Source organism: Schistocerca serialis, chromosome 1, assembly GCF_023864345.2.
Source record: "Schistocerca serialis cubense isolate TAMUIC-IGC-003099 chromosome 1, iqSchSeri2.2, whole genome shotgun sequence".
Taxonomy (NCBI): domain Eukaryota; kingdom Metazoa; phylum Arthropoda; class Insecta; order Orthoptera; family Acrididae; genus Schistocerca; species Schistocerca serialis.
Genome location: NC_064638.1, coordinates 739300102 through 739317258, shown reverse-complemented (window position 1 = coordinate 739317258; position 17157 = coordinate 739300102). Strand labels below are relative to the sequence as shown.

General features: G+C 42.4%; 1 protein-coding gene across 4 annotated transcripts in view; it reads right to left on the bottom strand.

Annotated features, from left to right (window-relative positions):
• LOC126481765 (protein unc-13 homolog 4B) overlaps window positions 1-17157 on the bottom strand; it is a 254770-nt gene that overhangs the window by 47586 nt on the left and 190027 nt on the right. For 3 of the 4 annotated variants that reach the window (XM_050105723.1, XM_050105738.1, XM_050105730.1), the window contains exons 3-4: window positions 281-442; window positions 130-196 (exon numbers count right to left, since the gene is read on the bottom strand). In XM_050105723.1, the coding sequence (XP_049961680.1) occupies window positions 130-196; window positions 281-442 (229 nt within the window). Of the gene's footprint in view, window positions 1-129; window positions 197-280; window positions 443-11055; window positions 11484-17157 lie in introns of those variants that run through there. The other variant, XM_050105745.1, reaches the window with a different exon arrangement.

Below are 17157 nucleotides of genomic sequence, written 5' to 3'. Positions count from 1 at the left end.
AAGACATTGAGACAAGATAAATGATTATCTCAGTCATATTCCTGATTCGACTATGATACATTCTGATGTTTATTATAGGACACATTTTCCTGATTTAGAGAGAGAAATGTTTGTGGCAGCAGTACTTACCATTTGCATCCTTTGGTGCTAAATCCTTAGCTTCAATTACTTCAACATTTAGTAAAATGTTTGGAGCCTGAAAGTATAAAAACAAGATAAAGAACAGAGCTTTTTGGCCTACCAGATTTTCTAGTTCATACATCTTTATGCATTTACTCACCTCTTTTGACTGTGCTCTCTCTAAAAGATTGGAGTGTCTCTCATTATCTAATTTGAAAGCTTCTTGCAAATAACTTAGCAGAGCATCTCTTTCATCACTTGTGACATCAGAACCCACAGTATGGAGCAGTTCATAGAGGATTTCTGAGTAAAGTTCTTCTATCTAGTTAACAAAAAGTAAAGATCTTTGGTTAGACAAACATGAGTACTGTGGTAGTATACATATTGAAGAAAGCACTCAACAAATTAAAATATATTGAAATGTTGAAATGCTAGTAAAATTAATTAAGAGTCCAATTTACCATATTAGCTGTTTTATTGTAATCAGTGAAAGACTGGTACAACCAGTTTCATAACATGCGGGTACATCCTCTGATGTATTTAAGGTATAATTTCCCATGTTGTCCAAGTGGTTTAATGTGTGAGCCAGTGCAATGAAGAACACTAACTGACACAAGCAACAACAGTAATCAAGTGTAATATAGCCAGTTATCACTGATAATTTACATTCAGAGAACACAAGCTCTAGTGGCCCTACTTAAGATGTGTGATCAAAAAGTGATGCGAATTTTTACTTTCATAAAAGATAGATCAAAAAAATCTGCATTAAATTTTGCTTGGAAAATGGAATAAAGTGCAGCACCACATTCAAAATGTTGACCGTAGCTTGTGGTGAATCTACTATGAGTAAGAGAAGAGTTTATGAGCAGTATAAACATGTCAAAGAGGGCTGAAAAGACATTGAAGATGACGACTACCCTGGAGACCCTAGCGTATCAATTACGGACAACAGTGTGGAAGAAGTAAAGAAAATGGCACTGGAAAATCACCATTGTATAGATATTTCTGATGTCAGCATATCCTTTGGCTCATGCCAAACAATTTCTCTCTCTCTCTCTCTCTCTCTCTCTCTCTCTCTCTCTCTCTCTCTCTCTCTCTCTCTCTCTCTCTCTCTCTCTCTCTCTCTCTCTCCCCCCCCCCCCCCCCCCGCCACTTTTTTTTTTTTTTTTTTGGGGCATGAAATGTGTAGCAGAAAAGTTAGTTCCAAAAGTGTTGAACTTTGATCAGACACGCTACTATGTGGATGTCGCTCAGGAATTGCTGAATGAAATCGACAATGATCCGGAAGTCTGAAGAAGGTTGTAACAGGTAACAAAACATGGATATATGGGTATGACATTGAAACTAAGGCCCAATTGTATCAATGGACACTGCCTGAAGAGCCAAAACTGGAAAAAATTCAACAAGTCTGATCATGACTAACCCAGGAATGCCATGCTCAATTCTATTTAGGTGATATGTGCTGGCCTTTGACACCTGGGAATGTGCTGTCACAGCTTTCAGTCTCAAGATGCAGTTCTGAAAAAAAGCAGATAAGATTGGAAGTCATTGAATGGTAACATGAATTTACAAATGTATCAAGTTTCCTACACTACCACACTTTACAACATAAATATTGTTTGTTTCATGGGTACCATCCAACTTTAAGACAAGAGTAGTGGCAGTAACAGTGACAGTCCAGGATCTTCAACATTATCTCAGTTTGGAATCACCTGAATAGAATAGAGCATGGCGTTCCCCAACCTGTATTCCTAGGTTAGCCCATAGAAACGACTTTGTTCTGGGACTGACAATATCAGCTTTAGACTGTAAAATAAATGCTTAAAAATTTTCACAAAAGTGGAAGAAAAACAGTTTATGGTTGTATTACTTCTGCATACAATATTTATTATGGCTTAACTACCAAAATCACAGAAATTATGGCATGCAAATTTGCTAAGGGAGATGGAAAATCTGTATCAAAGAACTGAGAAAGAGGGAACATAGTAGGGCTAGAATGGCTCAAGGCATTCGTAAAACAAAAGACATGTTCACAACTTACAAAAGAACAGACAAGTATATCAAAAGCCACTAGAGGCAAATTTGAAAGTAGTGTTTGAAGATTGGATTTTCCTTAAAGGAAATACAAGTTTGACCCACAAGACAGACACATTCTGGATGATACAGCAGCAACCATTGTGCAGAAGCTGCCAAAAGTATTGGTTCGTATGGGCTGCAGAGCAGTTGGACAAGCCACATCTGTTGATAGAAGTTCACTTGCGATAGTTGTTGCTGTGTCCATGTTGCTTGTGTTTCCTAAGGTGCACTTTGAGGGACCACGTGCTACACAGTGTCTCACCTGTCTTTGTGGGTGGAGCCATAGTCTTGGTCTGGATGAACAGTAAATTATTTGTACAGCTTCTTCTGCACTTTGTCAAACATTAAATGTTGGCACATGATTCTGGACACTCATGGAAGCCACACAATCTTAGCAGCATTATCATATTCTAAAGACAATGGTATTACTTTGCTGACTGCCATCTCGCACAAGACATGTGCTATATTCTCTTGATTTGAGAGCTTTGCTTATTTCAAGAAATTCCATAATAAGGCACAATGTGATCTTCTGCAGGCACAGAGTTATTGATGATGTTGGCTGACTAGCTCGTAGAGCATTCCCTCTTGTCTTCACCAACCAAAAAGGGCATATGGTAGTGAATAACTAAATACAGATTTTTTGGACCTGAAGACTGTCAGCCGCCCATTTTTGTAACTGACATTTGCTGACTGAATCTAAAGGAAGGTCTGATTGATGTTTCTGACCATGGCGTAACTACAAGTCTCAATGTTTCTTAACCTATTGAAGCAGTCAAAGTCAGTTGCAAAAGAACTGAGGCAATATACACAGAAGACATTCAGCTTCATTCTAAAACTCCTTTTCCAAGAGGAAAAACTAACAAAACTAAATCAATGATTCTGCCATACACCCATCAAAAACAGTCTTGAAGAAGAATCTTGGTTAGCACAAGAAATTTTATTGAAGAAATACACTGAAGCGCCAAAGAAACTGGTACAGGCATGAGCAGTCAAATACACGCACATGTAAACAGGCAGAATACAGTGCTGCGGTTGGCAACCCCTACATAAGACAATGAGTGTCTGCCACAGTTGTTAGATTGGTTACTGCTGCTACAATGGCAGGTTATCAAGATTTAAGTGAGTTTGAACATGGTGTTATAGTTGGTGCACAAGCGATGTGTGACAGCATCTTTGAGGTAGCGATGATGTGGGGATTTCCCTATACAACCATTTCATTTCAAGAGTGTACTGTGAATATCAGGAATCTGGGAAAACATTAAATCACCAACATAGCTGCAGCTGGAAGAAGATCCTGCAAGAATGGGACCAATGGTGACTGAAGAGACGAATGTTGAAAATTAGGTGGATCAATAAGGTAAGGAATGAGGTGGTTCTGCGCACAATTGGAGAGGAAAGGAATATGTGGAAAACACTGAGAAGGAGAAGGGACAGGATGATAGAACATCTGTTAAGACATCAGGGAATGACTTCTATTGAACTAGAGGGAGCTGTAGAGGGCAAAAACTGTAGAGGAAGGAAGAGACTGGAATACATCCAGCAAATAACTGAGGACGTAGGTTGCAAGTGCTACTTGGAGATGAAGAGGTTGGTACAGGAGAGGAATTCATGGTGGGCTGCATCAAATCAGTCGGAAGACTGATGACTCAAAAGACAAAGAAAAAGAAAAAAGAAAATTGTAAAGCACACAGAGGATACAGGAGTTCTGAGCAAATGCATTTGTTGTTTATGATTAATGCTAAACATGCCATATTGATAAAACATGAATACAATAGTGATATACTGAAGAGCCAAAGCAATTGGTACAACTGCTCTAGTATCATGTAGGGACCCTGCAAGCACACAGAAGTGCCACAACATTACATGACATGGATTCGACTAATGCCTGAAGTAGTGCTGGAGGGAAATGACACCATGAACCCTGCATTGCTGTCCATAAATTCATATGAGTACAAGGTGGTGGAGTTCGCTTCTGAACAGCACATTGCAAGGCATCCAAGATATGCTTAATAATGTTCGTGTCTGGTGAGTTTAGTGGCCAGCGGAAGTGTTTAAACTCAAAAGAATGTTCCTGGAGCCACTCTGTAGCAATTCCCAATGTGTGGTGTGTCACATTGTCCTGCTGGAATTGCCAACATCTGTCAGAATGTACAATGGACAAAATTTGCGTGCTGACACTTATTGACGGCCCAGCATTGAAATCTACAGCAATCTGTGGAAGGGTTGCACTTCTGTCATGTTGAACGATTCTTTTCAGTAATTGTTGGTCTGGTCCTTGCAGCATCTTTTTCCGGCTTCAGTGATGTTGGAGATTTGATATTTTACCAGATTACTCATATTCATGATACACTCATGAAATGGTCGTATAGGAAAACCCCACTTCATCACTACCTCGGAAATGCTGTGTCCCATCGCTCAAGGGTCGACTATAACACCACGTTCAAACTCACTTATATTTTGATAACCTGCCATTTTAGCAGCAGTAACGGATCTAACAATGGTGCCAGACACTTGTTGTCTTATATAGGTGCTGCCAACTGCAGCGTTCTATTCTGCCTATTTACATATCTCTGTATTTGAATAACCCTGCCTACAACAATTTCTTTGGCACTTCTATGCACATTACAACATAACTTCATCAGTGGCTTTTAATGAAATGGTTGTGAATTAGGAATGTACTAACTTAAATTGATTTGCCAAGCTATTGATTAGAAGTACTAGTTATAATTACTATTAGTGAAGGATTATTGTTGGAGAAGCCTCTAGAAGAATCGTTTTGTTTTGTTTGGGGTCCAGCACCTTGGCCAGTAAAAACAGAATTCTTATGGGATCATTTTGTTGTTGTTGTTGTTGTTGATCCATCCATCATAAGCTAACTATTCAAAACCTATACATGAACCATCTGCATAAATGTTGGACCTGGTGATTTAGTGATAGAGTGCATGCATGGAAATCAAGAGGTCATGGGATCAAATCTTGGTTGGACCAAGAATTTTTCAGCCTTCATTTTAACCTAGTATTCACTTCTCAACCATGTGTGGAATCAACTACATCATGTTGTTTAGATTGTACGTTAAACATGGTCCCTTTCCATCACTAACTGAAAGGGGTGGTTTTAGGAACATGCAAATGACTGAAGTGGCCTCCAGCAAAAAAAAGAAACTTCCAACAGGCCACTGAGCCAGACAGAAGAAGAAGTAGTAGTAGTAGTAGTAGCATGGGCGTACCCAGCGAGGGGCAGGGATGGGGGCAGCCGCCAGCCCCCCCCCCCGCCCCCCTGCCCCCCCCCCCCCCCCCCGTAGAAAATATTCGCAGTTTTTCAATAGTTTACTGTTTTATTTAATAAGAAATGCTGCATGTTTTCTCGGATTGTACAAGTGCATTCTTGTATTTAAAATGTTTATTAAAAGCAATTTTTCACTTGTTTACTGTTTTATTTAATAAGAAGTGCTGTATGCTGTCTCAAGTCCTTGTTTCCTGAGACTAGTATGACCTGCCCCCCCCCCCCCTCCCCCAGTTCAGATCCTGGGTATGCCCTTGAGTAGTAGTAGTAGTAGTAGTAGTAGTAGTAGTAATCCATAATTAAGTTTGTACATAACCCTTAGAGCATAAGTCCTACTTGTATTTGTCTGGTTTTTTGTTATGACTGTCCAAGTCACAATCCAGCTGAAACTGATTTTTGCCAGGAGCAACAAATATTAGTACTCACCGAACACTGACATTTTGTCACTGACTAAGTGCACTGATTACTGCATGTCAAATTATTCTGCTTCTTAACATTGCCTTTTTTTCCACAGGTATTAAAACTGTGACAACCAAATGTATTGCCACTGGTGTCTTATTTGGTAGGAGCAGCATTTAAATTCTAGTACACACATTGTGATTAGGTTTACAATGGTTTCCCTAAATTGATAGTACTTGTGCTCCGATTCTGAGTACCTCATTATAGACAGGTCATAAAACCCTAAAATAACATCCTTCCATCAAACTTATGTCTGAACATACCCACCTGCTGCTTTAACCATTACGTATCTAGATGCCATATAGTGTACAGTTTCATCATAGTGTAGGTGAATCTACTTACAGAAATTGAGACTAATGAGAGATCTTTGTCTTTTTTGACTGGAATTTCTGTGAACTGTAATGAACTAGTGTAACAGTTGTCCAGCAAAGGATAATATAATGGACTGCCACATACAGATTTTTAAAAATGTTTATGTTATGGGATATAATGAGAGATTAGGTAGGAATTTTGTTCCTTACATTTTCATTACAATAAAAAAGATTTACTTGCAGAAAGATACCATATTGTGTTAGTATAATCCATCACTAGCTGTTATGAGCCCTGCATGTCCTTATATAATTTTCTGAACAGATGCACTGGTACCACCTATGTTAAAAGGTGTTGGTATGTAAAAAAAAAAAAAGCTTATGCTAAAAATGAAGAGGACCCAGAAACTGGTGATTATATCCAGCACTCATTACTCAACAAGAAATGTTAGCAGCTACAGCTACAAGATTATAGCCACACTTCAAGAACTTGACACCCACAGGCAATACAGGATGTATATAAAAATCTACACCTCTAGCACAGACTGTTTCTCAGTATCTTACGATTATAAAGGAAAGCAGTTATCGCAGTTGTGCAATTTAACAGTGCATGATTGGTAGAAGACTAGTTAATCTCATCATCTCTATTTTAAGAGATTCCAACATTTGTTGCTGCACAATTAATTTTTAAAGTTTCTTACCAGCCAGTGTTTTTGGATCCCTGTACATTTCCCATTATGCCCTTCCCCTGCAATATTCTCATTAGAACCTATGCTGTATGTTAGACAGCAAGAGACAGTACTTATTTGGGATAAGAGACTGCTGTTTCTCTGCCCTCTTTAGAATAATGTATAATGATTCCTGTAGTGAAAGTATTGTACCATCCACAATAACAACTGTACAGAAGACAAAACCTACATTGTGTGCAGCTGTTTGCCACAAGAATATGACAGAATAAACACCTATAACATGGTCGAGACTTTGCTGCCTTGGACAGACAAGTTGGCCCTACTGTTTTCAGGATTACATCAAATGTGGGATTTCTGTTGCCATCACCACCAGTGGAAGGTGACAATCATGACAATAATCATATTTCTGGAAATATGAACACAAATATCTGAATAATGCAGTTCGCAGTTCTCCATGACTGTCCTGTTGAAACAATGGTGACTGTGTTTAATGGTTCCTAACCATACAATGCCCAGTCTGTTTCAATGATTGACATTTAAATTCAATGGACTGAACAGCAGACTATCATACAGCATTAATCCCATTGATGATAAAACAACTCTCAAATTCACAAATGGCAAGCGATTTCATTTCCCATGAAACAAGTCTCTATTAAAACATACAAAAGAAAATACTTAGACAATTTCCAATTTCAACAGAGTCTTTCCCTTGGTGCTGTGGCATTGTACAGCCAGAGAAGTGGTATGTGCTTGGGTCACTCAGATGAGGGAGTACTGCATCCAAATGTCAGATTTTGAGTCCCAATGAAACTGACAGTGTGACCTTTTCACAAACACTAACACCTGTAAATATTGTAACATCTTGAAATAATGGCCTGAATGAAATCAAACTCTGAGGATGTGTAGAATAGTGTACCTGTAATATACAGTTAAAATTGTGGCAAAATGGCATCCTCTTACTCCCAGCAGTGCCATACTCTCCAGTGAGAACCCTTGGATGGTATGGAAAGACAAAATAAGGTACCAATACACCTGCATGGAGCAGGATGTCTCAGAGAAATGAGTTTGTCGTACATCAATGTTTCATGTTGTATAGCACTCACTGCTATGACACTGATACATGTGTGTAACCAGTGGACAGAAGAGCAACAAACATAATGTCAAGCAGACATTGGACCTTACAATATGACCACCACATGTGATCACCACCATCCTGACTTCATACCAATGATGAACCATATAGCTTCATCCACAGTGTAGTGAAATGCTGCAAGGGGGCTTCGAACTATCCGCATAGACAGTTCAACATTGTCTGCTAAAGGAGGTGTTGGTGGCACACAAATGACTTCGCTGCTTGTTGACCAATTAGCTTTTGTTCCACTTCAGTCTAACTTAAAATGATGGCCATCCATGTGTTGGACACTATTTCTGTGATCACAATCTGGCTGCCTGCATTTGTTGAGTGGTGTGTCAGACAGAAGCTAAGTGTGATGGTTTGGGTAAAACAAATACTTTTGTCTCCCACGCAGTTATGAGATATTCGAACAGCAAATGCTGAGCTAGTGAGGCTTTATGCCAGAGATACTGTCCCTTCTTCAAACAATTCAATATGCCATATTTCAGGAGAACAATGGACAGACAAATGTGGTGAGAAATGCAGAAACCTTTTTGAGGAGTACTGCTGGACCTTACTTCCTCGGCCTGGATGCCCTCTTGACATGGCGAACATATACACGATGTGGCTGGTCAGCAACTCATTGCTCACAGTCTTTCAACAAGAACTCTTGCTTTGTAGGACAAATACAAACAATAAGAAATGTGTGACCTCACACTGTAATGGATACTCAATGTTGGAGATAATGGGCAGTTTTGTAATCCCAATCTTAATCCTAATAATTTGTATATTGTCTTGTATCTAATAAGTTGTATAAAGAGCATTTCTGTCATATGCATGCTTCTTGGTGCTTTGATTTTCACAAACATTTGTATATTTTCTCAGCAAAGCTGGCAGATGCAGATGAAAATAGACTAGTAGAGGTGAAGAGACTAATTGTTACAAGTATTAATACCATAAAACACAGATAAATTGTTACTTTTTAGCTGAGTAAAGAGTCAAAATTGTGTGCCGCACCGAAAGTTGAAGTTGACTCCCTGCTGTCCTCTTCTCCCATCCAAAGGAGTTTGGATGACATGGAGGGAAAGGAATGGCAAACTGGAGCTTTAAGTCGCTACTGATGTGTGATAGGATGATGGTAGTGCTAAACTCCGTCTGTAAACAGCAGTGATCCAGCTACGAGCCACGGCCCTGCACACAATTTCAAGTGGGCACAAATGATTGCATTTGAGAACTTAATTCCCTTATCTTGGAATAAACACTTCTGGCTTCAAGTAGCTTGTCAGCATTCAGACAGAAGCTTCTTAATCAACTTTTCATAAAATTTTTGTGTGCTATTATGAGTAATCGATAGGGGTACCATTAAAACAAGAGGATGGAGATAAGGGAGATGTAGTACTTGTATTATCACATGTTAGCACCTACCTCTCCCTATCTCTATCTCTCTAACAAGGGTGACCATGTGATAGTTAGTAAGGGGAGGGGGGGAGGAGCCAAGACCTGGGGGTATGGAGAATTATTAATTTTTTGGAAGACAAATGGTGACTTAAGTATCCATAAAGAGTTCCATTTCCAACCCCATTAAAAATCTGCATAATACCTATTTTTCAGTCATTTTCTTCAAAAAAGTAGCAACTCACTACACTGTATTTTTTCCTTTCACTAAGAGCTAGGGCGATGGGGGGTGGGGGGGGGGTGGGGGGGAGCTGTACATGGCCTGCACTTGCCCCCGGGTATGGGCGACTTTCTCTCTAATCCACTAGTCGAGCTCGAATATCCAAATCGCTTGTAGAACTTGAGTTAACAAGAGATTTCGAGGGACTTCAAGCAAAGCTTTTTTCACTTTTTGGCAGGCAAGGAAATGTTTGTTTGACTTGGTCTCGCTGTAGTACATCTGGAAGACATAGGAAGTTGGCGATACAGAGGAACTAACAAGGCAATTGATTGATGAAATATTCATGAATCTGGTGAAGGGGATGAGATATGAGTAAATTTTTCAGATATCATCAGTACTGCAATACACTGCATTACGAGAAGTGCTGGTCTTTTCAGTAGCTAGTTGATCATAGGATGGAAGAGGGAGTATGTTAGCAGTTTCCTCTGTTATTCGTTCAGATTCTTCTGTACTATGAAACAATTTCGTCTGCACCCTTCCACCCCAAAATATTACGGTTTTAACAAATCCTCAGAAAATCTGGTGTGGAACTACACTACACTACACTACATTAGTTGTGTAGAGAAGTTACTTTGATTTGCTATTTAATTTCCTAGTATTTTACTATCCAGTTTTCTTTCTTTTTAAACTGATCCTGTCGAGATGACGTGGTAATAAGTCGGAAGCAGTAATGATGTCACTTGTGTGACCTTAGGCTGAAATATACAAGGTGGTTCCCTGACGATATTGCAAGCTTTCAGGGATGATGAAGGCTAAACGTATCAATTTGAGGTAAGGGACCCTAGACCCAAAGCGACCTAGTCTAAAGTTTTAAGAGAAAATTGTTCTGATACCTCTGACAGTGGAATACCTGTACTGTTGTTGCTAAGATTGAAGGGTACGCAACTTTGAGGTGGTAGTATGGACAAAAACATGAAACATATCTCTTCTTCTGAGAAAGTTTCCGTACCTTTTGATACATGTATTTAGAACCCGCGTATTTACAGGACTTTTTTTCCTTGTTTTGGTCCACGCTACCGCATCTGAAGATTGCCTACCCTACAGTCTTAGCAACAACAGTACCGGTGCATGTGTTCCACTGTCAGAGGTATCGGAATGATTTTCGCTTGCAGCTTTCGTTTACAGACCACCGTTCCTTACCTTCAATTGATACATTTACCCTTCTCCATCACCCTCGAGAGTTTGTATCATCCGCACAGAACTACCATGTGCAACACAAAAAAATTACAGTAAGGCCACTGTGTTTCCCTAAGGCAGTAAGCGTAGGCTTTGTAATGTCAGTCCCGTTGTCCCGCGCCCACTCACAGCACGCGCTGTTCCTCCCCACTCACTGTCATGGTTTCGAGGTATATGGTGGCCTGCCTCTTGAGGAATTCCTTCTTGACGCCCCTGAAGATGTTGCGGCGGCGCGGCGGCCGAACTGCCGGCAGCGCCGCGTCGGCCCCGACCAGCATGTTTCCGGCAGGCGTTCAGAGCAGCAGCGACAGAGGCGGCGGCGGCAGCGGCGGCTCCAGCAGCCGTAGTCGCCGCGCAGCAGCGGCGCCGGCACACTGGCCACGCGGGGGCATGCGCGCCGACCAACCCTGCCTGCCCTTCCCTCCTCTGCCCTTCCCTTCCGGCGCCTTATTTATAGCTGCGCCCACTTTACGAAACAAGCGACGCGCTAAATTATTACTTTTTTCTTCCGGCGCCGAGAGGTGGCGAAAAACCAGCCCCCGAGTGTACACACACGGCGGTGTATCGCTGCGGCCCCGCCGTGGAGCGGCCGGCGAGCCGCGATAGACTGAGCGCTCCTACACACACTGCTGGCGACGGGTTTGCCAAATACTATTTCTGTTGGGGGGCCGGGCGTCGAGCGCTGCCTCGTGCTGGCAGCCACCAGACACTCGGTGCATCCGCTACCTGGGCCAAGGCTGGACACCGGCCGCAGTCCTCCGTCTCACATTCCGAGTACACTCCTGACCGGAAGCTAAGCGTGACCGCCTCTCTGCCACAGATGCCTCTAAACCCCAATTAACTCACAGCCAGTTGGGGCTCTTAGATAAAAGCTCTGACAATTAGCCACCCCAAAATCTATTAAAATATATTTTTGAATAACACGAGGGGGCGTTCAGCAAATAATGCAACAGGTTCTTTTTTTCTGAAAGCATTTACATCTACATCTACATCCATACTCCGCAAGCCACCTGATGGGGTGTGGCGGATGGTACCTTGAGTACCTCTATCGGTTCTCCCTTCTATTCCAGTCTCGTATTGTTCGTGGAAAGAAGGATTGTCGGTATGCTTCTGTGTGGGCTCTAATCTCTCTGATTTTATCCTCATGGTCTCTTCGCGAGATATACGTAGGAGGGAGCAATATACTGCTTGACTCTTCGATGAAGGTATGTTCCCGAAACTTCAACAAAAGCCCGTACCGAGCTACTGAGCGTCTCTCCTGCATAGTCTTCCACTGGAGTTTATCTATCATCTCCGTAACGCTTTCGCGATTAATAAATGATCCTGTAACGAAGCGCGCTGCTCTCCGTTGGATCTTCCCTATCTCTTCTATCAACCCTAGTACGGATCCCACACTGATGAGCAGTATTCAAGCAGTGGGAGAACAAGCGTACTGTAACCTACTTCCTTTGATTTCGGATTGCATTTTCTTAGGATTCTTCCAATGAATCTCAGTCTGGCATCTGCTCTACCAACGATCAACTTTATATGATCATTCCATTTTAAATCACTCCTAATTCGTGCTCCCAGATAATTTATGGAATTAACTGCTTCCAGTTGCTGACCTGCTATTTTGCAGCTAAATGATAAAGGATCTATCTTTCTATGTACTCGCAGCACATTACACTTGTCTACATTGAGATTCAATTGCCATTCCCTGCACCATACGTCAATTCGCTGCAGATCCTCCTGCATTTCAGTACAATTTTCCATTGTTACAACCTTTCAATGTACCACAGCATCATCTGCAAAAAGCCTTAGTGAACTTCCGATGTCATCCACAAGGTCATTTACGCATATTGTGAATAGCAACGGTCCCATGACACTCCCCTGCGGCACACCCGAAATCACTCTTACTTCGGAAGACTTCTCTCCAATGAGAATGACTCATTTTATTCAGTATCTCAATACACCCCCACTCTTTTGGCTACAAAACCCCATTTTCCAACGTAATCTCCGTTCAAAAATACAGTCTTATGTCACCTTACTATGAAAGTCTTTATGCCCGCCTGGTACCACTATACTGATCGACGTCGGAGCTAAAGTATAGCTGCATCAATAGCCTCCCCACGACTCACGTATTGCTTCCTGCGGAGTGCATCCTTCGTGGAGTCAAAGAGATGAAAGCGGGAAGGTGCGAGATCTGGGCCGTAGGATAGATGAGGAAGAACAGTCCAATGAAATTTTGTGAGCTCCCCTCGGGTGCGCAGACATTTATGAAGCCTTGCGTTGTCATGGAGGAGGAGCAACCCGTTTGCTTTTTTGTGGCGACGAACACACTAATATCGTTTCTCCAATTTCCTGAGAGCAGCACAATACACTTCAGAGTTGATCGTTACTCCATGAGGGAGGTCATCAAACAGAATAAACGCTTCGGAGTCCCTGAAGATCTTCGCCATCACTTTACTGGTTGAGTGTACAGCTCTGAACTTTTCTTTCTTTTTTTTTCCTTCGGAGGAAAGATAGTGTGGTGCCACTCCGTTTTGTTTCCTCTTCGATTGAGGAACCCACGTTTCATCGCCTGTAACGATGTTCGACAAAAAAATTGGCACGATCAGCCTCGTAACGTGCAAGCAATTCCGCTCAGATAGCCTTTCGTTGCTTTTTATGATCTTCCGTTAGGCGGCGAGGAACCCAACGGACACGTACCTTTGACGAGTGTGTCCGCACTATCAACAGAGACGTTCAATTACGCAGCTATGAGTGTGATTGTAATCCGTCGATCACTTTCAATGTCTCCGCACTTTCCAGCATTGTAGGAGTCACAGCTGTGTGTGGCCGGCCGGCAAGTGGGAGATCAGACAGGTTCGCGCGACCTTGTTGCAATGATGACAGACGGCTTGCCCAACGCCTCATCATGCTTCTGTTCACTGCCATAACTCCGTAGACATTCTGCAAGCGCCTATGTAACTCTGCGATGCTCTGGTTTTCCTCCAAAAGAAACTCAGTGTCAGCTCTCTGCTTGGGACGCACCTCCTTCACATACCAGATGTTCCACAACAAATTTCACATTTTTTCAACCGAAACTGGCCTAGAAAAAAATGTGTTGCATTAAATATTGAACACCCCAGGTATATTACAGAATTTAAATTATCAGGAAGAATTTCGAATATTTACTACGTGGACTTAAATAATGGCAGTCAACGTTTCTACAACTATTGATACAGACTTACGTTTTTCGAACAGGTTATGCACTTACGGCGCCTTCAAATACGCGTTAGCTCCATATAGCAGTGGTTTAGGGGCGTGGCTTTTTACAGGCTTCCGCGAGGCTAAAAAAATATGATCTTAAGGGGTTTTACTACCACTCACAGGGTTTTCACGTTCCGCAGGACAATCAACAGAGTGACTGATTCTTCACTCTCGAATCCTTGTCTCTGCATCTCTATTATGCTTTAATGCGTCATTAATACAGGCGTAATATTAATATTTTGATAGTAGCAACGATGCCTTTTTGTTTCTTGTATTGGTAATTCTACCTCATGTACTAAAGATGTGATAAGTTTGTACAGTGCACGTCTCGTTAGAGTGTACAGAAATACAGTGAAGTGTTGCCACTTAGCGACAGTTTCATCAACGGTTAGATTAAATAAGGACGCAGAACATGTTTTCAATTGCTAACAAGTGCTTTGCTTGCAAACAATATTTGCTTGATAAAGTGCGTTCTTTCCGTTGTTTGAGGTACGTTTTGACGGCATTTCAGTATGGGACTGTTCAAGCTGGTGGAGGCTCTGTAATTGTGTGGGGCGTGTGCAGCTGGAGTGGTATGGGACCGCTGATACAGGTGACAGGGACGTAAGCATCCTGTCTGATCACCTGCATCCATTCATATCCATTGTGCATTCCAACGGACTTGACAATTCCGGCAGGACAGTGTGACACTCCACACGTCCACAAATGGTACAGAGTTGTCCCAGGAACACGCTTCTGAATTTGAACAATTCCGTTGTCCACTAAACTCCCCAGACATGAACGTTATTGAGCATATCTGGGATGCTTTGCAACGTGCTGTTCAGAAGAGATCTCCACCCTTCGTTCTCTTACGGATTTATGGACAGCCCTGCAGGATTCATGGTGTCAGTTCCCTCCAGCACTACTTCAGACATTAGTCGAGTCCATGTCACGTCGTGTTGCGGCACTTATGTGTGCTCGCGGGAGCCCCACACGATATTAGGCAGGTGTACCAGTTTCTTTGGCTCTTCAGTGAATTACTCCACCAAGCAGCGGAACTACTTTCCTCATTAACTTATCCATGACCGCACAAGTTCTGTGGGAAACAGTGTGGTTTCTTTTCCTCCTCTTAAGTCTTTCCTCAACCCTATTTCACGCTCTTTCTTTCTCCTTGCTTTATCTCTTAGTTCCATAGTCTACTGCTTTCCTGCTCACTTCTTATACTTTTGACAAGCGTTATTCTGTCTCCCCTCACTGTCTATACTGTCGTTTGACGAGATCATCACTAATTATTTAATTATTCCCCAAGTGATTTTGATACGACACACAACACCTCTACTGCTCTGCAGGCGTTCAGCAGAATTTCCATCTGAAGTTGCAACTCAATAAAGAACGCAATCTTAGGTAGTGTAGGTTCTTGATAGTTTCATTGGAATCGTTCCGGTGTCCAATGCTTCCAACGGAACGATGTGCACCGACTGAAGTTTACATGTGTCTTTTACTTTATCTGTCATATCCCCGTATTTGCTTATTTTTGCTGGTCATCGAGGAAAGGAGGTTAGGGTTTTGCGTCGCGTCGACGGCGAAGCGATTAGAGGACCAGAACAAGCTCAGACTCAGAAGGATAGCGAAAGAAACTGGTCATGTCCTTTTCACGGAACCATCCCAGCATTGCGTTAAGTGATTTCGAGAAGCCACGAAAAACCTAAATCTGGATGAGTAGAGGGGGGTTTCGAAGCGCCATCCTGCGAATAAGAGTCCAATGGGCTAATATATAATAGGCCACCTCGCTCAGTTTCTCACTTCTCATCTCATCATATCCCATACAGCCCAAGTGGAGAAAAGCCAGGAGATCGTGTTTGTCAGGGAAGTTGCTGTATGCCTTCCAGAGCACGCTGTGTTTCACAGACAGTGTGTGGGCGAGCATTATCATGTCGGAATAATACATCACTTTCCTGTTGCAAGAACGGCCAAAGAACGGGTCCAACAACATTCTGCATGTACCGAACGCGTCCCCTCCAGAAATACCAAACGTGAACGAAAGTTGTATCTTATTGAACCCCAAACTATAAGGCCTGTGGTAGGGCCAGTGTGTGAATGCACTCTACGAGACAGCGATCACCAGGTCTATGACGTACAGACAAACGACCATCACGTGCGTGCAGGTAAAATCTGCTTTCATCGCTGAAGACGACGCCGCACCATTCTATCTTCCAAGCGACCCTCTGACGGCACCACTCGAGTCGCGCACGTCGAAGCTGTGGCGAGAGTGGAAGAAGGGCTGGAGGTGTGCGTGCCCGTAGTCCCATTGCTAGTAAGAGGGTCGCAACAATTCGTGTTGACACGTCTGGGTTCACAAGCCCTCTTATCTCTGCTGTGGTAGCTGTAGGATCTGCTACTGCTGCACTTTCAAAATGACGATACTGGCGAGCGTCTGTGCTGTGTGGACGTCGAGAACGTTGTCTACTGGTGGGAGAATGTTCACGTGACCACTGATACCAGCATCACTGCAAAACAGACGCATCACGTCCAACGTGTGTTTTAATTCTCCGAAAGGACCATCCCGCTACTCGGAGGCTACAATTTGTCTCCTTTCAAACTCGCTCAGTTGGTTACAGGAATTGGAGTGTGCCTCTGTAGCGTCACCACGCTACAGAGGCGCACTCCGCTTCCTGTAACCAACTGAGCGAGTTGCTTGCTTCACACGTTTCCACCACACAGAGTCTTCTGGCTATGAGGAAGACACAGATGGCGCTTGACAGCTATGCCATTGCGCTATCTGTTGGCGGATAACGTTGAAATTATCATCTTTCTGTCCATTCTCCAACAGATCATGTATGCCGTCATCGGATCAAAATCGACATCGTCTTTCCAGGTGCACTAATTTTTTTCCGATAGTTTATTTATTAATAACACGCAAAAACCTGAAATCTCACTTTTGTTAGTCAGTAAAGTGATCATACCTTCAACCTTTTTATTTCAAAGTGAAGCTGTTAATAAAATTCTCCTGGGTTTGGCTGTCTCAAACCCAGAACAATATTTATTGA